The sequence below is a fragment of the Mesocricetus auratus genome, unplaced genomic scaffold (assembly GCF_017639785.1).
Source record: "Mesocricetus auratus isolate SY011 unplaced genomic scaffold, BCM_Maur_2.0 Super-Scaffold_100024, whole genome shotgun sequence".
In the NCBI taxonomy this organism is placed as follows: Eukaryota; Metazoa; Chordata; class Mammalia; order Rodentia; family Cricetidae; genus Mesocricetus; species Mesocricetus auratus.
The window spans coordinates 24,940,555-24,965,514 of NW_024429205.1; the positions used below are offsets into that span (position 1 = coordinate 24,940,555).

Below are 24,960 nucleotides of genomic sequence, written 5' to 3' on the forward strand. Positions count from 1 at the left end.
AGCTCCTACTCCAGGTTCCTGCTGTTTGAGTTCTTGTCCTGACTTCCTTTGATGATGAACAGTTGTATGAAAGTGTGAGCCAAGTAAACCCTTTCCTCCTCAACTTGCTTTTGGTCATAGAGTTTCATCACAGCAATAGAAACCCTAACTAAGACATAATGTCTCTCCTCTCTTCTGGAATTGTTTAGTGGACTGAACTGAATAGGCACTGACTTGGGTAGGAAATTTGGTAGTGTGTTTCCAAGGTGAAGAGTTTAAGCAGAAACAGACTATCAACAAAGGGGCAGCAGATAAATAATCCCAACAAATGCAGAAGGGTCTGATGGGAGCTTGACAGAAACCTGTGACATTACATAATGCAGTTCAAGTCAATGACCTCAGCTCTCCCAAGGAACCTCACCTGTATTCAGAGGTTAAGTCCATTATTGTCATGGAGAGAGAGACAGACAGACAGACAGACAGACAGACAGACAGACAGACAGACACTGGGCCTGGCTTGAACATCTGAAACCTCCAAGAGCACCCCCAGTGACACACTCTCTCCAATGAGGCCACACCTCCTAATAGTGCCATTCACTGTAGGCCTATCAGGCCATTTCATTCGAATCACCACAGGAGACTTTCTTAAGATCTTTTAAATTTGTGGTGTACTTTAAGAGTGAAGTTATAGTACAGTGGTTAAGAATGATGCATTTGAGGCAGATTGCTTAGGTCTGAACCTAACTCTTCTTTGTTAAGTCACTTAACCTTTGCGTTTGTTTCTTTATCCCTAAAATAAACATAATAAAATAAATATCTACTAGAAACAGTTTCTGAGGATTAATTTTGGTGTGTGTGTGTATGCGTGCGTGCGTGCGTGCGTGCGTGCGTGCGTGTGTGTGTGTGTGTGTGTGTGTGTGTGTGTGTACACATGAAAAGCACCTGTCACATAGGTGGCCGCTACAGGTATCAGCTGTCACCGCCACCACCATCATCATGATTTTCTCAGGGGGACATTCAATTGTACTGTTAACCCTTTGGAAGAATGAGTGAAATCTACTGTGCTTTTCTTCAAAACTATGTCTTCTGTTGTCTTCTGCAGCAAGCTGTGTTCCGCCATGCCAGAATGGAGGGATGTGTCTCCGGCCGCAGCTCTGTGTGTGTAAGCCAGGGACCAAGGGCAAAGCCTGCGAGACCACAGCTTCCCAGGACACGGTGTCACCAGTCTTCGGAGGACAGAATCACGGGTCTCCTTGGGTTCCTCCTGAGCAAGTGGCAAAGCATCCCTCGACCAAGAAGGCAGATGCTCTCCCAAGGGCCAGTCCAGTGGCTCAGATGACCTTGACCCTCAAGCCGAAACCTTCCGTGGGCCTCCCCCAGCAGATCCATTCTCAGTGAGTGTTTTCAGCTTGTGACTAGCCTAGATGCACTTGAGCGCACTGCTCTAAGCCACTCTCCTTGGCACATTTGCAGAGATGTTGGACGATGCTATCCTTTCTCCTTCTCAAGGGTTTCCATGTGAGGCTCATGTATCAAGTCTCTTAAAGATACTTGATTTGATGAGTGACTTTCCCCAAGTGTAAACCATGGTGGGGCTAGGATTATAGGGATTGGGGATGGAAGGGACTAATAAACATAGTTGTTTGGTTGTGGAGTTGTAAATTTAAGGGTACTTTTTTGGGGATCCGGAGAGAGGACTCATCAGTTAAGAGCAATGGCTGCTCTGCCAGAGGACTTGGGTTCGATTCCCTGTACCCACGTGTTGGCTCACAGCTGTTAACTCAGTTCCAGGGAATCTGATGCCTTCTTCCGGCCTCTGCAGGCACTTAGGTGTGCATATGTTACACAGGCATACGTGCAGGCAAAATACCTGTAGTCCATAAAATGCAATAGTTAAAAAAAAAAGAACTTAAAAACAATTCTTTATGGAGCAGGGGTGAGTTAGAGCCCTGAGAAAGTGATTTAAAAGGAGAACCATGCAGGTAGTTTTTCAGGGTGCTGAAAGAGGCAGGGATTTAGCTTTGGGTAGGAGAGTGAGTCATTGATAGGTAATTCTCAGCCTCGGGTTAAGTGTGTCCTCTCTCCTCACAGTTGCTGTGCGAGCCCAGCTCTGGCGAATGAGGTTGCTTTCCACTTATGGGAACTTCTTCTTCTTCTTCTTGCTGTTCAGGGGCACTGAATACTATGTAAACTCAGGGACAAGAAAAATGGTCCCTGACCTCCGGTGACTTTTGTGACAAATGGGACAAGAGGGGCCCTTGTCTAACTGTCTCCTCTTAATGAGCAACTGCACAGGGATAATAAGATGCTGAAGTTACTGCGGGGATCACTTGTCATTTGTATAGGAATGTCAAATACAGGAAGCCCCCAGCTTAGAAAGGGACTTGACCCCGGCTCATTTGTAAGTCACTTGCTTGGAATTTAGAAGGCATTTCCCCCATGGAGACTACAGTTCCACTTGGTAATTAGTGTTCAGTTAGCCCAGAGAGGTCACCGGTCAGTTAAAAAGCACCCCCCACCCCATTCATGCTTCTCACTGGAATCGGCCACCAACTGTTTTTGCAGACCTGGTCTCTTAAAGTCTTTTCGTTTCTCTCCTCTCCCAAATCTCTCTCTTGTTTTTCTTATTTTTTTTCCTCCACAATTTCTTCTTGTAATAGAATACTTTTTTTTTTTCAAGGCAGGGTCTCTCTGTGGCTTTGGAGGCTGTCCTGGAACTCGCTCTGTAGACCAGGCTAGGCTGGTCTCGAACTCACAGAGATCCGCCTACCTCTGCCTCCCAAAAGTGCTGGGATTCAAGGCGAGTGCCACCACTGCCCGGCCTAATACTTTATATTGTTATCTTACTGTTTTGCCACGGGCTAGGTGGAAACCTGGTGGCTTTGATGACTTTTATATGTCTTGGTGAGAAGCAAGCAATGGTTCCCCGGAGCTTCCTTCGTGCCAGGTACTGGCTTAGAAACTTCAGATGAGTCACCGCTCCCTAACTCATAATGAGTCTGCACTAAATAATAGGAAATAACCCCATTTTTACAGATGAGAAAGACCAGCTTTAGAGTGGTCGATGTGTCACACAGCATCCATCCTTGAGGAAGGGCATAATTTGTGCCGGAACGGCATGGCAAACTGTGAAGGATGAGATAATGAGCTATTTCCTGCTCTGTGGGACAGGTGGTTTCTGTGGTCGGGTGCAAACCCTGCAGTCCCCAAAGCAGCATGGACCATAGGTGACATTTATTTCATTCCTAAATCCTTTAGTTATGGAATTGAAATTTGAGTTGCAAGTCACAAAATATTATTCTTATTTAGACTTCTTTCTCGATCATATTTATCAGTCCTGTTTCTCCCACAGTGTGTGTGTGTATGTGTGTTATATGCATGTATACACACCTGTGGAGACCATTGGTCAATATCAGGTATCTTCTCTATTGCTTATCCCCCTACCACCTCTCAGACCAGGCTGGCCTTGAATTTACTTGCCTTGGCCTCCCCAGTGCTGGGATTAAAGACATAAATCACTATACCCAGACACCACACACACACACACACACACACACACACACACACACACACACACACACATCCTAGAGATCCTGATTTGGCTAGACTGTCTGGCCAGAGAGCCCTGGGCTACTGTCCCCATTACCCTGTCCCCAGCTCTGGGATTATAGAGTGTGCTGCCTGTCTGGTTTCCATGAGGATGCTGGGATACTTCTGTCCCTAGTCTTGTACAGCAAGGGCTTTACCGAGTGAGCCATCTCTCAGCCCTTCTCTCAGCAATTTAGTTTGTTTGTTTTATTATTTCCTAAAAGGTTTAGGTTTTAATTATTTTAGAATTAAATATATGATGAAATAGATCATCTCCATCTTCCATCTTCTCCTGAATCCTTTCTCCCCTGACTACTCCTCGTCTTCCTCCTTCCTTTTCCTCTTCCTCTTCCTCTTCCTTTTCCTTTTCAAATAAATGTACTAAGTCCGATTAGTGCTGCCCATATGTGCCTAGGAGGGGAGCCGTCCACCGGAGCACAGGCAGCCACCAGAGGCAGCAGCAGGCTCCAAGAAAGGTTCTGCTTCCTTCAGCTGCCAGCAGCTCCTCCGTGAGGGGTGGGGCCTTGAGGCCTCCTCCCCAGCCCATGCTGGGACTTTCGCTGGTTTGCTCTTGTGCAGGTAACACCATCGTGTGTGAATGCTGCATCATACCCAGGAGACAGTGTTTTACAGCAGTCCTTCCTGTTCTCCGGGTACTTCCCACCCGCCCTTCCTCCGTGTTCCTTGAGCCTTGGTGGTGGGCGGGGGATTCATAAGATGTCTCACTTGCAGCCGAGCCCCCATGCTGGCTCATTCTCCACACTCTGATCAGCCATGAATCTCTGCATCGACTGCTGTCCGCTTGGAAACGAGGGTTCCCTGATCCGGCCTGAGTGCATCTCAGGTCTATGGATAGAAGCCTAAGTGTTTAGAAGGCAATTTGACAGCCATTTAAACACCATGGAACAGTCCTTCTTAACTTGTACAAAACCAGGCTGTGGCCCAGATGAGCTTGCGCACCTCTTTCTAGAACACAAATGTGACTGTGTGTCCCTGGAGTGATTTATATCACGATTAGACATCTCTCTTCTAGTATTGCTCTGATCTGAAGAACAAAACATAATTCTGCCTTGAATTCTGTTTTGGTGATGAGGAGTCAGATTACAGTGCGCTCTTAAGATGCTTTTTCCTAGCCTTATTACTTATGTAAACTGTGAAGCAAGTTGCAAGAAATGTATTCAGCGTCACTGTCACCAGCTACCATTTGACTGCGATTGCACGAGTGGATTGTTTGCAAAAACAATTCGTCCGAGTGTAAGGATCCAGCCACTGTGCTGGCCTGCCCCATCACCTGGCAGAATGCACTCAGGCAGCACCCTGGTCAGCCCAGGTGCAAGGGGCTCCTTTAAAAGAAAGACCCTGCCCACTTACACTCTCTTTCCAGCTGTTCCCCTGTGGCAGACAGGACTTTTCCTGGCTCCCTCTTCTCTTCTGTCCTCTCTGTCTCGAGTCTCTTTAACTCTTGTCTTTCCTTCCCCATACCCTCCCCTTTCTAATAAAACGTCTCACTTAAGCTCTGCCTGCCTGGCGTGTTTGCCCCCCCTGCCTAGTCACCCTTGCCTGGCATGGAATCCGCCAAGGCTCCCCTCGAGCATTATCATAACACAGACAAAGCCAAGGGAGAACTTTTAAAAATCCTTCTTCTTTAGGTGTGGGCATTGTAATTTAGGCAAGGATGTTATGAGGGAAAAGAGAAGCCTATCCTGCTGTCTGGGGGCACTGACATCTTTGGGAGACCATGAGAAAATTAGGATATTGGTCAAGTCTGGGCTAGAATAGCCTGAGAGGCTGGAGCATGTCAGCCATCAGCCTTGAAGCTGTTCTGGAGGTAGAACTCTGAGGAAACTGCCACAGGGACACTCTGAGAGGCTGCATCACCCTTGCTACTCATTTGCATTGGTGGCTGGTCCCCTTGCTCTGAAAACACACAAACTTTTTTTCTTTCTTTTTCTTTTCTTTTCTTTTCTTTTTTTTTTTTTTTTGGTTTTTCAAGACAGGGTTTCTCTGTATTGTTTTGGATCCAGTCCTGGAACTCGATCAGTAGACCAGGCTGACCTCGAACTCACAGAGATCCGCCTGCCTCTGCCTCCTGAGTGCTGGGATTAAAGGCGTGCGCCACCAATGCCTGGCAAACACACGAACTTTCAAAGGTAACATATGTATCTACATCAATACAAGTATGGACCGTGTTTTGTACACAAGTCAGCCAAAGATTAGTTTTTTTGTCTTATGTTTGAGCAGGTAAAATGTACATCACCTGTCTTGTAGTTTTGTTTTTTTATGTCTGTAGCCAGGATTTTCAGGGGGGTCTCTCCTGATCTCTCTGATCTGTATCAACCTTGAATGAACCCACAGCCTTTTGTTTTCTGTGGAAACAAAAGCATAACCTCTTCCCCAATGTAACACATTTTTTGACTTCCATTTTGAAGTTAAGACATTTTAAAAATATATAGGTTGGTTTAATTCAGCAGTTTCCATAATCCAGTGTCTGTCAGCAGCTATCAATTGTCCACCAACAATAAAAATATTCAAAGCCAGCAAGACACTGTGTAGGATCCAGACTGTGTGTTTTCCATCTCTATCTGGCATATTCTATATATTTTTTATTATTTGTAAACTATTTACCTTTTCTATGACTGTCTATATCCATTTTTTTTCTCTTAAGCCTACGCACATCTTTGCACGTAACCTGCCTAGAGGTTTCTCCTGTCTGGATCTGTCTTGACTGAGCACCTGCAGTGTTCTCTGATGGCGTGAGACAAATGGACTGCTATGTCAGCCACTGGGCAAGGCTCATCTTAGCACATGGCGCTGACACGTGGCTCTGGTGGCTGACTCTAGCCCACAGGTTGTCTCTGTACGACAAGCCTGTCCTACCCAAGAGACCTTGATCATTGGGAAGTCGCATTTGACATTGTGTTGCAAACTTTTTTTTTTTCAGAGACAGGGTTTCTCTGTATTGTTTTGGAGGCTGTCCTGGCACTCACTCTGTAGACCAGGATGGCTTCGAACTTACAGAGATCCACCTGCCTCTGCCTCCAGAGTTCTGGGATTAAAGGCATGTGCCACCAATGCCCGGCTCCAAACTTTTTTTTAAAGCTTTCTCAGGTCTTATGTGGATATACATGCTGGATGCTGGCTGACATTTGTAATGAATCCTTCTCTGGCCCACCAGCCAGCTTCCAAATAATGACATAGAGACTTATTGCTAATTACGAAAGCTCAGCCCACAGGTTAGGCTTGTTCCTAATTAGGTCTTATAACTTAAATTAACCCACAACTTTTTTTTTTATTTAGATGGGACATTGTGTTTATTTAAATGGGAGAGATTACATTTATTCCCAGAATTGATTTCATAACATAAAATATGACCAAATTTCTCCCCCTTTTTATTTTAATTAGAAACAAGCTTGTTTTACCCATTAATCCCAGTTCCCTCTCCCTTCCCTCCTCCCCTGCTCCCACCTCCATCCCATCCCTTTTCTGCTCCCCAGGGAGGGTGAGGCCTTCCATGGGGGATCTTCAAAGACTGTCGTATCATTTGGAGCAGGGCCTAGGCTCTCCCCCATGTGTCTAGGCTGAGAGAGTATCCCTCTGTGTTAACCCATATCTCTGATCTCTGCTCTTTTAAGTGGCTTGGTTACCTTTTCTCTGTTCCCCCCTCCTGCTTCCTCTCCATCTGACTGGCCACTCTTCCTTTCTTTTTCCCAGAGTTCTCTCTTCCCCGAAAACCCTGCCGCACTATTAGACACCTAGCTTGTCATTAAACCAGTCTCAGTGACGTATTTTCACACAGTGTAGAGGAACAGTCCACAACAAGGGACTTGGCGTCTGTAAAAGCAGAGTCGTTAGGTAAACAGCTTTGATTCTGCAGCAGCTGCATCCCAGTTAGACCCTCCCCTTGATCGGGTGTGTACATGTGGGGTGAGATGGCTTATTCTGGAATGACCATGACCTGTGAACACAGATTTAGGTTACTCCAAATTCCATGTTCAACCTGGAACCTTTTGTAGAGTTTTTACAGTAACTTAATAAGAAGGTTATAAATGAAGACATTTTGAGATATAATGGTGGAAACGCCCAGTGGGAGGTTATAGCAAATCAGGGGAAATCTCTGCTACAGCCGTGGATGCTATCCGGTGACATTTTAACTGTTGGGTCTATGAAGCTCCGGCCATGTCATATATTCTCAACAAATTGCCTAAACATTACATACATTAGTGGACAGAGATAGGAGAGGGTGCTGGATCCCCTGGGAGTTGCAGACATCTGCTATGTGGGTGCTGGAAGAGAACCCAGGTCCTCTGGAAGAGCAGCCAATGCTCTTAACCCCCGAGCCAGCTCTCCAGCCCCTAAAGTCTTGTTTTTAACAGGTGAACTAGGAGATTAAGAATCATTAAAAGGATCTACTTGTAGCCATAGAGTTGTGTAAAATGCTGAAAGAAACCTCTTGTATTGGCTATTGACCATGGGTCCAGGCAGTTTTCATTTAGCACATCTATGAAGAGAGACATTGTCCTCGTGGCAAGGGTGGTACATGAACAAATACACTCTGGGACTTCACAGTCCACAGAGCGCAGAGGACTGATGGACGCTGCTGCAAAGTATCTGTTGGTTGTAGTCAGAGCTACAGAGAAATTAAACTGCAGATAGTGTCCTGGGAAAGCTGGGAGGCGTGAGGTAGAGAGGGGTGGGTTATTAGACAAGCCCCAGGGGTGGTGACTAAACAGAGAGCTGCAGAGGGTGAGCCCAGGAACCTTGTGAATATTAGGACAAGGGGTTGGGCAGAGGCCTAGAGGCTGGAGTGTGCCTGGAGAGTTGAGGAGAAGCCCAGCTTGTACAACTGTTTTGTTCAGATGACATGGTCGGGCCCTGAGGGAACAGGTGCAGTGTTAGATTAGATTAGGCAGGTGGCTGTTGCACAGATTGGTTTTTACCTGTGACTGAGGTGGTTTCAGGGAATTGGACATTGAATGGGATACTCACAAGGCTCCTTAAAGACTTGAAGCAAGAAACAGTTGTTTCCAGATGTTGGTGTGTTGACAAAGTGGAATTCCCGAGTGCTCTCTGGAGAAGGCAGTCTGTGAATTTGAAATGTAGCAAACTTGGGCAGGCAGAACTGGGAAGGGTGTTTCCAGAGAGATAATGGTTCAAGAACTTGGTGTGCTAGTTATCTTTTGTACTCAGCAGCCTGTGTGTGTGTGTGTGTGTGTGAGAGAGAGAGAGAGAGAGAGAGAGAGAGAGAGAGAGAGAGAGAGAGAGAGAGAGAGAGAGAGAGAGAGAGAGAGAGAGAGAGAGAGACAGAGAGAGAGAGATTCTGTAGGCCTAAAGCTCTGAGCTTTGGGGTGTGTGTGTGTGTGTGTGTGTGTGTGTGTGTGTGATTCTGTAGCCCTAAAGCTCTGAGCTTTGGTGTGTGTGTGTGTGTGTGTGTGTGTGGTGTGATTCTGTAGGCCTAAAGCTCTGAGCTTTGGCTCGGTCTCTTCTGATGAGACAGACAAGTAGTGACTAGGGGTGGCCATCACGTGGAGGCGTGGCTGGTACCGAGGTGTATCGATGAGCCAGGAGGACTCATTGCCAAGGCTGCTGATAGGAACCCTCAACTCTGACAACAAGAAGTGTTGTTGCTCCCCTGTGGATCTCCATAGAGTTGCCCAGTGCCCTCCAACATGGCTGCTGACTCCTGAGTGACTGCAGAGCTGGAGGGCAGAGGGAAAGCCAGGGTGCCTTTGCTGTCAGTCACTAGTGCTTAATGTGACAAACTCTCAGTGCTTAAAGTGGGTCATTAAGTCCATCTTCATAGCAGTGGGAGGGAGCACCCGCTGAAAGGGAGGACGAGGAGGAATTTGTGCACATATTTAAAATGACAGTAATGGTTGGAGTCAGTTGTCCACTTGACAGAAGTGGAAAATTGCTTGGGCAACAGGCCTCTGGGCATGCCCGTGTGGATTATCATGTGTGCGTACCTGAGCAAGACCCACCCACTGTGGGTGGTGCCGTTCTCTGGCTGGGGTCCTGGGGTATATAATGGAGAATGGGAACTGAGCAATAGCATGCATTCCTTGTTCTCTGGTCCTGTTGGTGGATGTGACGCAATCAGCTGCTTTGCGCCCTTCCCCTCTTGATTTCCCTGTCACCCCGGGTTCCCTGTCACCATGGTTCCCTGTCACCATGGTTCCCTGTCACCATGGTTCCCTGTCACCATGGTTCCCTGTCACCATGGTTCCCTGTCACCATGGTTCCCTGTCACCATGATTCCCTGTCACCATGGTTCCCTGTCACCATGGTTCCCTGTCACCATGGTTCCCTGTCACCATGGTTCCCTGTCACCATGATTCCCTGTCACCATGGTTTCCTGTCACCATGATTCTCTGCCATGGGGGACTGAAACAACCCCTTTCTCCCTTGAGTTGCTTTGGTTAGAGAATTTTAACAGAGCAACAATAAAGAAACTAAGACAGGCCACACTTAGGATATGAGTTGATGTAAATGAGGAGTAGTGGCAATCAGACCTTAAAACTCGTGTGAAAACCAGATTATTGAATAGTGCCTCCCCATAGAGAAACAAACAAATGAATAAAAAACCACAACAAACAAAGGGAAGAGAAGAAGTTATCATTTATAAAAACCTGAACTCACTTGCCAGTCACAATAATTGGACCCTACTTCTGTAGTGATTCGAACACACTGCATATAAAAGGACAAGGATGGGCTATAGGGTGACCAGGAAAATGTTTGTGCCTGTTAGAAATCTGAAAGAACAGGTGTGGATTTGAGGGGGTCTGATGGTGGCATTGGAGGAAGATCACAGCAAAGTGTCATCTAAGAAAGCACATGGCATCTGAGGTTTGAAACCCAGTGGATGGCATTGGTATGGTGGCTCAAGATTAGCTATGAGGTGACAATTTTTGATGCCAAATGATGGGTTACATGAAGGTTTCTTACAAAATCCTCTTTATATTTTGGAAATATTTTTGTTAGAGACCACTTTAAAAAAAAAACAACCAAGGTTTCGAATAGGAGCGAGTTTCTTTGTTCTTTGGGAGCTGCGTGTGCCCGGGGCATCTGCAGTGTGTTAGTACCAGAGTGACTGCAGTGGATCTGTCAGCAGGTGTGACAGGGTGGCAATTCAGAGGAAGGAAGTGAACCCAGTCGTTACCATTGTGTCAACCTGGGCACCTGACTGAACTTGCAAAGAGAACCAGGTGTAGCTCCCTACTTCTGATGTGCGGGAAAGAATGTTGGGTCTTTGAATCCTGGCAAGTTTGAAAAAGAGGGTCTGGGATGGAGCTTTGGGATAAAACAGTTGAGATCACACCCTGCACCCTACTAATGACTCAGACAAGTGGGTGTTGGTATGACAAGGCTGCTTACTTGGTTTGGAAAAGACCGCCCAGAGCATTCTGGAAAAGCCACCACCATGGTTTGGAGCTTTATCCTCACTTTTCCGTGGTGTTATTCACTCTCTCTCTCTCTCTCTCTCTCTCTCTCTCTCTCTCTCTCTCTCTCTCTCTCTCTCTCTCTCTCTCTCTCTCTCTCTCTCTCTCTGTGTGTGTGTGTGCCATGTCCTAACTGATGCATGTGTTGAAGAAATGGCCAGATGAAAGTTCACTTTCCTGCACATGAGTATCTGTAGTCACTTCAGATTCAGATTCCTTCAAGTGTGTGTGTGTGTGTGTGTGTGTGTGTGTGTGTGTGTGTGTGTGTGTGTGTGTGTAGGGTTTTTCACTGACTTGGAACTCAATGTATAGTTTAGGATGACTGTCACTGAACCCCAGGGATACTCCTGTTTCTGCCTCCCCCTGTCCTAGGGTTACAGAAGTGTCACCACACCGAAGTTGTTATTATTTTTTTAATGTGGGTTCTGTGTGGATCAAATTCAGGTTCTTGTGCTAGAAAGTCACAAGAACTGTCTCCCCCCATCCGTCCCACATTTCTTTAATTATTATTATTTTATCTACTTCATAGTTCTAGAGTACACCTTAGGTAACTGTCACTCTTGCATCCTATAGTTGTTATTCAAATCACACTGTGAGAATCGGCCCAGAACAGCCACTGTTAGATTGTAGGTCCATGCCAGGGTCTGTCTTTGATTCTTATGTGAACAGATGGTAATGCGCATGATCTATAGCTGTCATAATAACTCACGAAGTGGCACCGATCAAAACAGTTCGGCTTTTTTGCACCTTTGTGTTGTCTTTCATTACATCACGAATCCATTGATGTTTTCCAGAGAAGTTTGTTTTCAGCTCTCAGTGCCAATGAAGAGACTTGCCAGCAAGCTTGTAATGCTCACTTAAAAAAAAAAAATCCTTGTTTCTCATGATGGGGTGATTCAGATGCTGGCCGTGGGAGCTCAAAGGGACTTTGTTTATTTGCTAGGTCTGTGAGCTGTTTGGGGGATGTTGGTACAATGAGCGCCATTTTGCGAAGTGCAGAGCTATTATCTGCTGTGTGAGGAGGAAGCCCTTGTGGAGGAGACAATGTGCCCGGTCCCCTATTTGAGCCAGAGCAGGAAGTCTGGTTTTACTCAGGATATAGATGTCAAATCTATCTGGAGAGCTCACATGCAGCCTTCCTTTTCTTTTTCTGTGGTCATGGTTGGCCCTTTTCATAGTCTCTTGGTACCCTGCTCTAACAAAGGAGGGTACTTAACTGGTCTGGGAAAATGGGTTTTTCCCGTTAAAGACAGTGATAATTCTCTTGACTGTCACCTTCTTCTCATGGTTGTGCTGAATGAAGTTAAAGAAGCGAATTTGAATGTGTTCTTAAAAAAAAGGGACTGACTGGAAATGTGTTCTATATTTACCAAGTGAGTTTATAGCATGCCAGATAGCTTCTAAATATAGAGGTCTTTTAAAAGTCCATGCAGAGGGGGCGCCATCTACTCTTAAGTTCTTGAGAAATAAGTACTTGACATTTATCGTGTGGGTTGGTTGATAAGAGTGCTGAGTGATGTCCCCCACCAAGAAGGAGGAAGGATACCTAGCTTCAGCTCTCTCTCAGGGTCTTGCCTTCCTGGAAAGGAATTCCTGTGCTTGGGGGGGGGGTCTTCCAAACAGAAGTGTGCTTGCTACCAATGAAGACGTGATGCTGGGTGAAATGGTCCTTCCAGTGAGAGAACTGCCCTCGACGAGTTTATTCTCTTCATTCGAACTTTCCCATACTTTCCTGTTTTGTTCCCCACAATGGAAAGCTCACTGCAAAGCTGTGCCCGGAGCTGAGATTTCGTACTTTGAGTGAACTTATCAGAACAGCTAAAACATTTTCAGCTCATGAATTGCTACTATCCTCATGATCTCTCAGACTGTAATGGGCCTTGCTTAGTGTTGCCCCTTCACTGGGGCCTCACAGAGGTGGCCCCTCCCCTGTGTTTCTGTTCTGAGCTTCCCTGTGTTTACAGAATTCCTGATACTTTCCATGCAGTTTCTCTTCTCTGCATGCGGGAGGTACCCAGAGGGGCTTCAACAGAGATTTGCATAACATTAGAAGTATTTCCTGCAAATCTAAACATGGGTAGTGCATAGCTACAATCCCAGCGCTAAGAGGTGGAGACAGGTGGGTCCCTATCCTGGGTTTGCTGCCAGCCAGTTTAATCAGTCAGTGAGCTCCAGGCTCAGTGAGAGACAACATTTTTTAAAAAACAGGGTAGTGGGATTGGAGAGATGGCTCAGCAGTTCAGAGCACTCGGATATTAGGAGCGGACCTAGGTTTGGTTTCCAGTACTCACGTGGCTGCTCAGAAGTATCTGTAACTCTATTTCCAGGAGCTCCTATGCCCTCTTCTGATGTCTGTGGGAACTGCACTCATATTGTGTGCCAGCTTATGCGCAGGTAAAACACACAAATTAAAAACAAACAAACAAACAAGAAACTTACAATAATATAATCATGATGGATAAGGATGATATTATTGACCTCTGATCTCAGCATGTGTATATGCAAAAGTAGTAGAAGTCTTTCAGGTTTGTCTGGTTTTGCCTGGTGGAAGCAAGGTATTGATGAAGCTGGAACCCCTGTCCATAGTGCTCCACGAATACTTGCTGTGCAGAGGTCACCTCTCCCCCTGGAGTCACGCTGCCTGTGTTTGTGAAGTCCCAGGCATTTTGGTGCTGAGCCGGCATGTCTTTCTGTACATCTGCCCGACAGATCTTTACATCTGCTTGATGACGTGGAGGTTGAGGCAAGGTGTTCCGAGGCTGAAGGGGAAGAACTCAATCCAGGCACTGCCGGTGCTCATTCCAAGGTACCTTTGGGATGAGAACCAAAAATTTGAACCAGTGATTGGTTTTTATCACCACAGATGTGCTTGTTTTACCTTTCAAACCTGAGTTTACGTGGAACTTACAAGCAAAAGGGAAAAAAGAAAGTTTGTAGTCTAATGGTCACACCAAAGCGGAAGAATACTGAAGTGTGTACCATTCATATCAGAGGACAGCCCACTGTCCCTAGACCTTCCTCTGCGTCCTTCTCAAAGGGACTCCCCATGTGCAGAGGCCTGCTCTGCCATCTTTGAACTGTCTGTCACACCGTGTGTTTCCTGCTTAGTGTCATTGGGATCTCTCTGTGTGGTTGTGCGGCTGCAGTTGGTTCATTTACATCGCCAATGGTTATTTCACCGCATGTGTACACCACATTTCTTTTTTTTTTTTTTTTTTTTTTTTTTTTGATGGTTAAAAAAATTTGGGTTTTATTGTTTTTGCTAAACAATACTAAAAAAAAGTTTTTTTTCCATTTTGAAGGCAGGGCTTGAATTATTTAATTTTGATCCATTTATTTAATTAAAAAAAAAAGGGAAAAGAGATCATGGCCAAAAAAAAATTTAGCCCCACCCTACCCCCAAAGCTCTAGCCAGTCACATGAGCATCACCCATGTCCCACTCGGTGCCTGATGCTCAGGTGGTGGCACTCTGCCCCATGAGACTACCCTGGAGGTGCAGGGGCAACAAGTACCAGTTTCGGCTCTCAGCAGGTTAGTCAAATCAGGCAAACTGGTGGGCTAAAGTCCAGAAATTCTTTCCAGGTTTTCTGCCCATTGGCTGAGCACATACAAACTGTCATTAGCTTGTAAGATTTCAGGGGTAGGAGGGGGCAGAACGGCAGGAGGATGGTAGAAGAGAAACTAGAGGTCATTCAAGCTTTTCCTGGGCTAGAGGCTCTGAACATAGACTTAAGAAAGGTCAGGGTAGATCAAGTCCAGGTTTCTTAGAAGAGAAACTCAGCCCGGAGGAGGAAGAGCTGAGATGTGCCACGCAAGCCAGTTCTTCCTGCAGAGGCACAGGGGAGGGGTGGCTGACTCCCAAGTGGAGGGTGGTGAGAGTTCATCTAGTACCATGAAGACAAAGGCAGAGGGAGTCCTGAGGTTGGGACCATATGTGAGACAGGTACATACAGTTAAAGACCAGAAAGCCACTGGGACCCTCAAGGCCAAATCCCATCTGCACACTGGCTCTGCAGGGCTGCAGGAGGTCCTCACTGTGAACTAAGTCAAGTTAATCGTCAGGCTCTGGGTGGTAGAAAGGACAACACATTTTTGCTTTCAGAGGGATGAGGTGGGAAGAGTGGCCATGATCTAGTAAAAAGAGACCTGCAAGAAGCAGAAAATACTTAGAGAACATTTTAATATATATTTCCATATATATATTTAAAGTTAAGAAAAATAAAACTAATTCAAGCCATGCCCTGTGCAAAAAAAGAAAAAAAAGTCAAGAAAAAAAAAAAAGGAAAAATTTAAAGTGAGACCTCTGTCTTCTGCTCTGGTCTCAGCTTCAGAATCACAGTCAGCTTGTTACTTTTATTTTGGAAGAAAAGATGTAAAAGTTTCTTTCAATCATTCAGAAGGCAAGTATATCCACTTATAAAAACAGAATGGCAGAAACAGACTAGGGAAAGAAAGTCACAGGTGAAGGGCAAAGTGGAAAGGAATTTGCAAAAATAAAACTAACAAGATGACTGTTCCAGAAGGGGCTGTGAAAAGGACATGGTGGGCCGCAGTCTGTTAGTCAAGTAATGATTCAACTTTTAAATTATCCTCTTGTTCTTTTTGTTGGGTGTTTGTTCAAGTCTAGGTTGTTTGAAACACTGACTCTTTAGTGAGAGTCAGCAGGAAATATAGGATCCCTTCCCTCCCCCGGCCTGCCTCCGCTCAAGCCACCACCACCATCTCTGTGGCTGGATGCTGGGAGAGTCCTCCATGTTTGTGGACTCAGGATGACAGGGTAGCCTCCTTCTGTGGTTGCTGGGCTTGTGAACGCTGCAGTATCTTTTGGCTTTCCACATCTCTAAAATGTTTTTCAACTATTTTTCGTACATGGCTCAGTGCACTCCCCTCTTTGCCTTTACAATTTTCCACTTGATATGGGGGTGTAATAACAACTTCTTCCATGACTACGATGTTTTTTTCTTGCCATTTACAGTCTTTAATGGTCTTGTGAATGGTCTGGAAGAGCTGCTGGCCCTCCAGGGAGACGCCAGCGCTGATTGCATAGGCCTGGCTCAACTTCTCCTCCTTCTCCGTCCGTGCTTTGCTGGCAAGCTTACTAACATTAAGTGATGCTAGTGGAGGAGGGGTTTCTGTTCGATCATTAATTATTTCCACTTCAGAAACATACTGTAAGTTTATAAGCAAGATGTCTGCGTGGTTGGGCTTTCCGCTGGAAGAAGGACATTTTAGAGCCAGCATTTTAGACTGGTAGTCGAAGGCCACCACCTCGCCCTGCAGCCGCTGCTCCTGGCACGTCCGGCACGACACCTGGCTCCCAACGCTGAAATACTCGCCAGGAGGAGCCGCCATCTTGGGAGAGCAGCCGCGGCCGGCGGCGGCGGCGGCAGCAGCGGGCGAAAGCCGGGCCCCCAGCAAGCGCCGCGCCGCGACGCACGGGGCGTACTGACGTCATGCTACACATTTCTTATCTATTATAGTCTTGGTAGATGTCTTGAGTTGTTGCAGTTTTTTGCTCTTCTCTTTTTTTTTGAAATATTTAGCTATATTGAAGAATGGTTGGCAAAAATTGTGTATATACAGTGTTCTCTGCCATGCCTTGATGGGCGATGGGTGCACATCATAAAATGATTGTTATAAACAGATGAGTTTACATATCCTTATCTTAGTTAGGGTTTCTATTCTGTGAAGAGATACCAAGACCATAGCACCTCTTACGAAGGAAAACATTTAATTAAGGGTAGCTTACAGTTTCAGAGGTCATATTATAAGTTGTTGCTCTGAGGTCTTTTGTTTGAGAAAAACAGGCCCATGGCGGGGGGGGGGGCATGCTGTGGTAAATTTTATCTTTTTTCTTTGTTGATATGAGTGTGGCATTTATCCATGTGTATATGCACCAGTATTTATGAATGTGTGTATACACCAGTATTTATGAATGTGTGTATACACCAGTATTTATCCATGTGTGTATACACCAGTATTTTTCAGTGTGTGTATGCACCAGTATTTATCCATGTGTATATACACCAGTATTTTTCAGTGTGTGTATGCACCAGTATTTATCCATGTGTGTATACACTCGTATTTTTCAGTGTGTGTATGCACCTGTGTGCTTGCCTGTGGAGGCCAGAGTGGGATGCCAGGTGTCCTTCTCTACCACCGTCTGCATTATTCCCCTGAGACAGGGAATCTAACTAAGTAAATAAAACCTAGAGCTAGGCTGGCAGCCTCCATGCCCCATTGGTCCCTCTGCGTCTGCCTGCCCATAACTTTGCAGTTACGGATGCACGTGTGGCCATGCCTGGCCGCTTCTTTTCTCTCTCTGGTTTTGTTTTAAAATGTGGATCTGAACTCAGGTCCTCACACTTGGGCAGCAGGCACTCTCACCCATCAAGCTGTCTTTGCAGCCCCTGAGGAGCTGGAATTACAGAGCTCTTGAGATAGACTTTGAAGGAAGCGTAGCCCATAAAGCGGAGAGGGAGACATGGGCAAGAAGGGCAGGCCTCTGCATACTGCTAGGCCTCATGAGAAAGAGAGGCCCAAAGTAGTTTGTAAGGAACAAATAACTGCCTTGGTTTAAACTCTGGTCAATTATGTTCAAAGATTTGTGATAAAAATGCAAAAGTTTTCAGCTAAAAAGGGCAAGTGCTGGTTTGGGTCCGGTTTATTCCCCAGTTTAATTGCTGGAGACCAGTATAGCGGTGGTGCTGTGTGATGGTAACAGCTTGTGTTTACTGAGTGTCTAGTCTGTGCCAAGCACTGTTCTCATTGCTTTGGGGGATTATATTATTTAATCTTTTCAAAAGAATATGAAATTGATGCTATTTGTCTTAGTCTGCTTTATGCTGCTATAGCAAAATATCAAAAGCTGAGTCATTCATAAGGAAAAGAGGTTTGTTCATAGCTTTGGAGGATAGCAGCTCAAGACTGATTAGCCATGTAGGTACGGAGGGAAAGGGGAGAGAGTGGAGGAGAGGAAAATGATCATAGGTGGAGAGACGAGGCAAGAGTGAGCCAGGGTTGCATTGGAATGTCCCTTCTTTTGGCAGTGAACCTAGTTTCTTGATACCAAATATAGCTTTAATACAATGGCTACAGTCTCTTCAGAAAAACACCAGTCCATTCCCAAAGCAGATTCTCCAGGACTCCTCATGCCACTTATAGGTCCTCCCCTCGGCTGCCTGCACCAAGGACATAGGCCCAGCAAGGACCAATCACCTTAAGCTGTAGGACTATTATCTTGCTTTCATTATGCAGCAGCTAGGGTGCTGAGGGGCTAAGCAATTTGTCTGAAGGTATTTGCCTGATGGTGGAGTTTCTGTCTTGCCTGGCTCCAAAACTGTTTAGATCCAAATAAACATACTGAGGCTTATATTAATTATAAACTGTTTGGCCAATGACTCAGGCTTCTTACTGGCTAGCTCTCTCTTAATTATTAACCCATTTCTATTAAACTCCATATTGCCACGAGGCTATAACTTGCCCATAATGCTTCGGCATGTTACTTCTTTGGTGGCTGCATGGCATCTTCCTCAAGACTCACTCTCTGTCTTCCTCTTCTTAGCATTCCTAGTCTGGTAGCCCCACCTACACTTCCTGCCTGGCTACTTGCCAGTCAGCATTCATTCACCAACCAATAAGAACATATATTCACAGCATACAGAAAGACATCCCCCATCATTTACCTGTTTTTAAATGTAGTTTCCAGACACAAATTTAGACACTCTGTAAATGTGGCCTTTAAACTGGAGATGTTGTAAAAATGGCGTTTGTGTTAATTCTCTGTCATTGCTGTGTTAACTATTACAAGTTTAGTCCCTGAACATGCTCTCTTTGTTATTCTGAGGTCAGAAGTCCTGATGGGTCCAACTGAGCAGCAAGGAGGTGTCACTGGGACTACATTCTTTCTGGTTTCTTTTAGACGCTGATGCACTCTGTGTCTTGTGACTCCTTCATTCAGTTTCAAAGCCAGTAGTCTTGGGCTGGGTCTTTTTTGTGTAAGCAACTCTTGTTTCTGTTTCTTTTTCTTCCTCTTCCTCTCCTCCTCTTCTTCTTCCTCCTCTTCTGCCTTCTACTCTTCCCCTTTCTCTCCTCCTTCCCTCTCTATATCCTCCTCTTTCCTTCTCTACCTCTTTCCCTCTCCTTCTTTCCTTCCTTTCCCCAGTCTTGCTAAGTAGCCCAGGCTGGCCAACAATCCACAATCCTCCTGCCTCGGATGCAATGTCCTGGGATTCCTTTTCTTTTAAGGGTTCTTATTATTATGTTGAACCTGTCTGGATAATGCATCCTAAGGCCAGCTTGTTAGCAATGTTAATTTTATCTGCAACTTTTTTTTTCTTTTTTGATTTTTTTTTTGAGACAGGGTTTCTCTGTGTAACATTTCTGGCTGTCCTGGAACTCACTTTGTAGACCAGACTGGCCTTGAACTCACTGAGATTCACCTGCCTCTGCCTCCTGAGTGCTGTGGATTAAAGGCGTGCGCCTGGTTTTATCTGCAATTTCAATTCTCCCTTTCTGTGCAACATCAACACTCACAGTTCTGGACAGCAGAGTAAGGGTGACTCTGGGGGAGGGGAAGAGGACAGCTTTTCTGCCCACACAGTATTTTACCACAGAGCCAAGCTTGTCCTGGCAGTCTCCGTTCCTGCTGGGAACGAGCTATAATCACAAGGTCAGTGAATTGCTACCCTAGTACCTTCCAGGTAGTAGCTAAGCCGACCTTCATGTCTTAAGTAAAAATTAGGTTTAAGTAATTCACACAGGTGGAAGTTTTAACTATGTAATTCCATCACATTGGCCTTTGAAATGTTTGTGTAAGCACACCCAGGTACTTGCCAGGGAGAAATAATGGGAATCCAGGAGACCAAGAGGCTAGAGATGGCCTGGGCTGTGAGGAGCCCTGGGAAGTTGAGACAACAACTCATAGATATGTGCCTTTAGGCACAGCCAAGCAACCTCGTCATCTAGACAGCGGTTCTTAACCTGCGGGTCATGGCACAGCCAAGCAACCTCGTCATCTAGACAGCGGTTCTTAACCTGCGGGTCATGGCACAGCCAAGCAACCTCGTCATCTAGACAGCGGTTCTTAACCTGCGGGTCATGGCACAGCCAAGCAACCTCGTCATCTAGACAGCGGTTCTTAACCTGCGGGTCATGGCACAGCCAAGCAACCTCGTCATCTAGACAGCGGTTCTTAACCTGCGGGTCATGGCACAGCCAAGCAACCTCGTCATCTAGACAGCGGTTCTTAACCTGCGGGTCATGACCCCCATAGGGGTCCCATATCAGATCAGTATGATTCATAACAGTAGTAAACTTACAGTGATAAAGAAACAAGGACAATACTGTTGTGGTTGGGCATTACCACAACATGAGGAACTGTGTTAAAGGGTCTCAGCATTAGGAAGGGTGAGAACCACTGGCCCAGACAGTGTGGCTGAGGACTCTGACGACAATGCTCTTGGGGGTGTCAGGAAAGGGTGGGCACAGGTGAACAGGATGGGGAGAGAGCTAGGGTTCTCTCTATAAATAAGTTGATGGCCATGACCACAGAACACTTCTCTGGTGCTTCTTCTATATTTGAAGACATTTGTGCACCGAGAATGGAATTCCTTCCCTGCCTGAGGACTTGCTACAAACTGACAGTGGAAGTGGGAACTCACTCAATACATTTATAAAACTCATAAATCCCCTGGTGCCAGTGTGGCCAGCATGGACCCATACTCTGTAGACTGTGACTGCATGGTTGACAACAAATGTCAGATTGCTGTTGCGCCTGATGTTGGGACTGATTAAATCCTTCCTTCCTTTGAATGTGCTTTGGTAACCACAGTAACGAAGTACCCCTAAGCTTACACTAGCTCCTCCTGCCTTGCTTCTCTTGCCATAAGAATTTGAGAAATGTGCAGACGCACATTTAAGACTAAGGCTTCATAGCTATTCTCAGCCTCAGAATTGCCCATAATAAAGACCCTAAAGGGTGGGCAGCCTGTGTGAGGTGGCTGTGGACCGTACCACAAGTCCTCTCAAATATTCAGCAGTCTGGAACTAAAAAGCAGAGCCCACTAGCGTGTTTAGTGGAATGTGCGCTTCTCCTGGTTATCTTTCCCAGAAGGGCGCTGGAGTTGAACTAGCAGAGACACCAGGTCTCCTGGTCTTCGAGGTAAGAACTTGTAAGTGGGAGGAATGTCCACATAAACATTACGGAGAAGAGAAACCAAAGGTTCGCTAATCTGGGGAAGATGCCTCTCATTATTCAGGCCTGTTATTTTGGGGATGATGTGTGCATGTGTGATAGCAAGAGAACCCCGAAAGACCAGATGGAATTATATAGTGAATAGGATGTTTTATGCTATGAATAGTATGACTGAAATTTGGGGTAATCAGATGATATGGGGATAGTCAGGGTTCCCTCTTGGGATTGTCAGTATCATCAATAAAAGAATTTCAGAATGGGCTCAAATGTCAGTTCAAGAACAATTTTCTTTGAATTAAAGACACCCTAGGGCAGGCAGGTTGTAAGCTTCAGCAGCTGCCTGGAGGAAGAGGATTGAGAAAGTGGGGGGTGGGGGAGCCATGTTGTTTCAGTTACTGATATGGAGGTTCACCTCATGACAGCAGGCAACCAAATGGCGGGGAGGCGGGACTTTAGAGTATAAGTAAGGCAGCCCAAAGTATGAGAAAAAGTGTGTTTGTATTCTGACTAGCATCCCAAAGAAAAAGTCAGAAAAAGAGAAAAGAAAAAATTACACCATTTGGATCTAGAGAGCTGATCCAACAGAACCCCATGGTGGTGTGTAGAAACTATGCTGGGGACAGGAATTCTAGAAGGCTAAGCGGAGTATTTCATTGAAGGAATAATTAACCTATCTATCTCTTTAATTGTGGCTTAAGGTGAATTTTCCTTTGTAGGAGTGGTCATTGGCCAGGATATTGACCTGTCCCAAGTGGAAATTTAGGTCTCTACCCAGGCTAGAGATTTTATCTCTCAACCAGTTATTTGTGGCAGTTTATTTTTCCTCTGGGGAGATTAACACACATGTCTACTCACTCCACATGGGGATCTCACAATCAGAGTATGGACACCACCGAAGTCTAACTTGGTGAACCATGGGTTTTATTGGGGTTACCTGCAGGATTATGGGTGAGAGATCACTTACAGGAGCAGAAATGACTCAACGACAGCTGCGTCACCAAAGCCCACTCCAGTACGGGTGACAACTCACAAAAAGCTGAGAACCTGGAGGCCACTGCACAGCCTGTAGGCAGCTCAACAGGTTGGAGAGTGTCCTTCCCAGTGACTCTGGTCTAACCCTTTCTCAGGCAACTCAGCTGGTTTCTGCTTCTTCCAGGCAGCCAGTCTGGTCTCAGAGTCTTCTTTGCCTCTCTGTTGTCTGAGAGGGACTCTTAGCTTTTATTGTTTGCTCTGGCAGGGAGGAGCCTAGCGAATCTCGTCTGTTTCAGGGACTTCTGAAGCTGTTCTGAGTTATTTACTTCCCTGCTTAAGGCACTTCCCTGTAGGATGGAATATTTTGATCTCAGAACAAGCTCACACAACACTGGCTTCCCCAGACTTTCTTTCCTTTCTCTCTCCTCTAGCAGTGGGGAGGAGAGGCTCTGGCTATCTCCTATATAACTTGGGACTCTGTGAAGAATCATTAAATGTAACCCTAAGCTTGTAACTAGGGAGTCCCCCGTGCTCAAATGATACCCGTCTCTCCTTGCTCTGTGTAAGGGTCTTAGTTTCTCAGAAGTGAAGATTGGAATCTTCTACACACTGGAGCCTGACTTCCTGGTCTCACCTGGTACTCTTTTTCCTGGTCGTTGTCATGGTGACAATGGGGCCAGCTCCTTCAGGCCAGCTCCTTCCTGACACGAACAGGAAGCATTTTCTGTGAGACACCATCCACTTCTCTAGCTAATGTATACACATCCTGCTAATCTCCGTTTCCAAGGAGAATATTCCGACACCTCAATCGCTCCCTGCGAGGGGCTCTCACGACATCTTGCACGTATCACCCCTTCAGAGCACTCATTTGGATTTGTGTGCAATTTCTTCAGTGTTGAGTGATATCAGTGACTCAGCAGAGCTCAAATGTTGGCAGTGCAGATATTAATCAGCCTTCTAGACTGCCTCAGTTTATCCAGAATGATACCAGGTGACCAGTCCAAGGAACTGACTTTTTTTTTTTTGGTTTTATGAGACAGGGTTTCTCTGTATTATTTTGGAGGTCCAAGGAACTGACTTTAATAACAGAAATCGACTCAGCCATCCATTCCATTGTCAGTTCCAGGGTTAGTGAGGAGTTTGGTGTGGAATCACGTTCTTTTGTGGTATTGCTGGGTGTCAATTTCTACTATGTCTCTAGATGTCCTGAGTGGTTTCTCATTGATCAGACAGCATTTAGTTTCTTGGGCATTGATTTCACAGTATTGGGTCTTTCTGCTCCCTGGGTTTCCTAGTACAGCTCTGATACACATAAGACACTTACATAGAGTATGACAGCACAGCTGGCCAGTCCCTCTCTTGGGAGATTTCTGGACACTGACACTGTAAACTCATTTTACGAGCCTGAAGCTTCTTAGTGCTCATAAGTGTTAAGTTACATATTGATTTGAACCTTGACACATTTGGCTCAAGCTCCTCAAAAGCCAACAGGGACGATCAGGCATAGCCTAATTATTTTCCACTAGAGTTCATGTGATTCTAGGCTTGCATCACTTAATGAAGTGCGCTCTACCAAGATACTGAGGAACTATTTGATTAGTGTTGTTATCTATGGGCAGAATCAATCCCAGGTGCTTATCCCTTTGAAAGCTAACATTTGAGCGCAGTGGAAAATAAGAGAATTAGGCACGGTTCCTCCTCCCCATTTTTCCAGAACTTTCTACCAATGCAAATCATGATGTTGTATAACTGTGGTGCGGAGGTGGTATGGAGGAGAATCCTGGAGGCCCTGCCCAAAGTGACTTAGAGCGGGAGTAACTGAGCTGGGACTTGAACCTGACCGTTTACTCCACATTCTTTTATATGCCTCTCCGAGGCTCCTTTACCCAAAATGATGGGAGGGCGGAAAAAGACTAGCATGGCAGCTCTCACTTGTAATCCCAACACTTAGAGGAAGCAATATGAAATCAGCTGAATTACACAGTGAGATCCTGTTTGAGAACCTACCAAATTCAAGGCAGTATTTTGCAGCTCCCCATCCGCCCCCAAAAAGTGTGGAACAGTGAATATTTTTAGTGGTTTTGTGAATCTCAAATTGTTTGACAAACATTGTTTATTTTCAAAACAGTTCAAGATTCACTGGAAACAGTCTGTTTTGTGGAGTGAGTTGCCATTGTATATGGCTATTGTCAGATCTTTAAAAATTAGCCAGACCATCTGTCACAGATGCAGAATTTATTAAAAAGCAGCCTCCAACCCAACCCAACCCAACCCAACCCATTTGAGGGCTTTCTTTGACACAGGCCTGACTTTTGCACATTCAGAGTTCTGTCTTTTCTTGAATTGGTGTTGGTAATTTGCCAGACACTGGTGTTTGGAGATTTGATGTCTAGAAACCGAAGTGAGGTGTCTTTCTTTCTTAATTTGTTCAGAACCTCTTTGTTAGCGGCTAATCCTCCCTAATTATATTTCTAGGAAGGACGTTCTTAACTCTAACAGGAAGATGACATGGAATTTGTGTGATTAGGACGCACTAGAGGAAGTTGTCAGGGAGTGTTGCGGGGGTGCGGCCCCCACCCAGCCCCCACCCAACCCTCTTTGGGGATCTCTTTCTTTCTCTCTGCCTTTTGGCCTCTATTTATCTACTGGCTTAACTGAGGTATTTGAAGGAGAGAAAACCTTTTCTAAAGAACTCATTGCCATGTAATTAGGTGGACTTTTCGCAGCTTAATGTTTTGAAAGGAGACCCGTGACAAAAAGTAATTAGGAAATTTAGCGTGCATGAATAT

The 24,960-nt window shown here is 45.6% G+C and overlaps 2 protein-coding genes across 8 annotated transcripts in view; one reads left to right on the forward strand and one right to left on the reverse strand.

Moving 5' to 3' along the window:
- Window positions 1-24,960, forward strand: part of Ltbp1 (latent transforming growth factor beta binding protein 1) — a 375,435-nt gene that overhangs the window by 47,984 nt on the left and 302,491 nt on the right. For all 7 annotated transcript variants that reach the window (XM_021229273.2, XM_013116008.3, XM_040730932.1 and 4 more), the window contains exon 3: window positions 1,082-1,373. In XM_021229273.2, the coding sequence (XP_021084932.1) occupies window positions 1,082-1,373 (292 nt within the window). The remainder of the gene's footprint in view (window positions 1-1,081; window positions 1,374-24,960) is intronic.
- Window positions 14,321-16,439, reverse strand: LOC121133824 (protein LSM12 homolog). The gene has a single exon (XM_040730935.1). The coding sequence runs from the start codon at window positions 16,354-16,356 to the stop codon at window positions 15,769-15,771; it is 588 nt and encodes a 195-aa protein (XP_040586869.1). The 5' UTR covers window positions 16,357-16,439; the 3' UTR covers window positions 14,321-15,768.

Coding starts and splice junctions, on each gene's coding strand:
- LOC121133824 (XM_040730935.1), bottom strand. CDS start 16,356: ATGGCGGCTCCTCCTGGCGAGTATTTCAGCGTTGGGAGCCAGGTGTCG.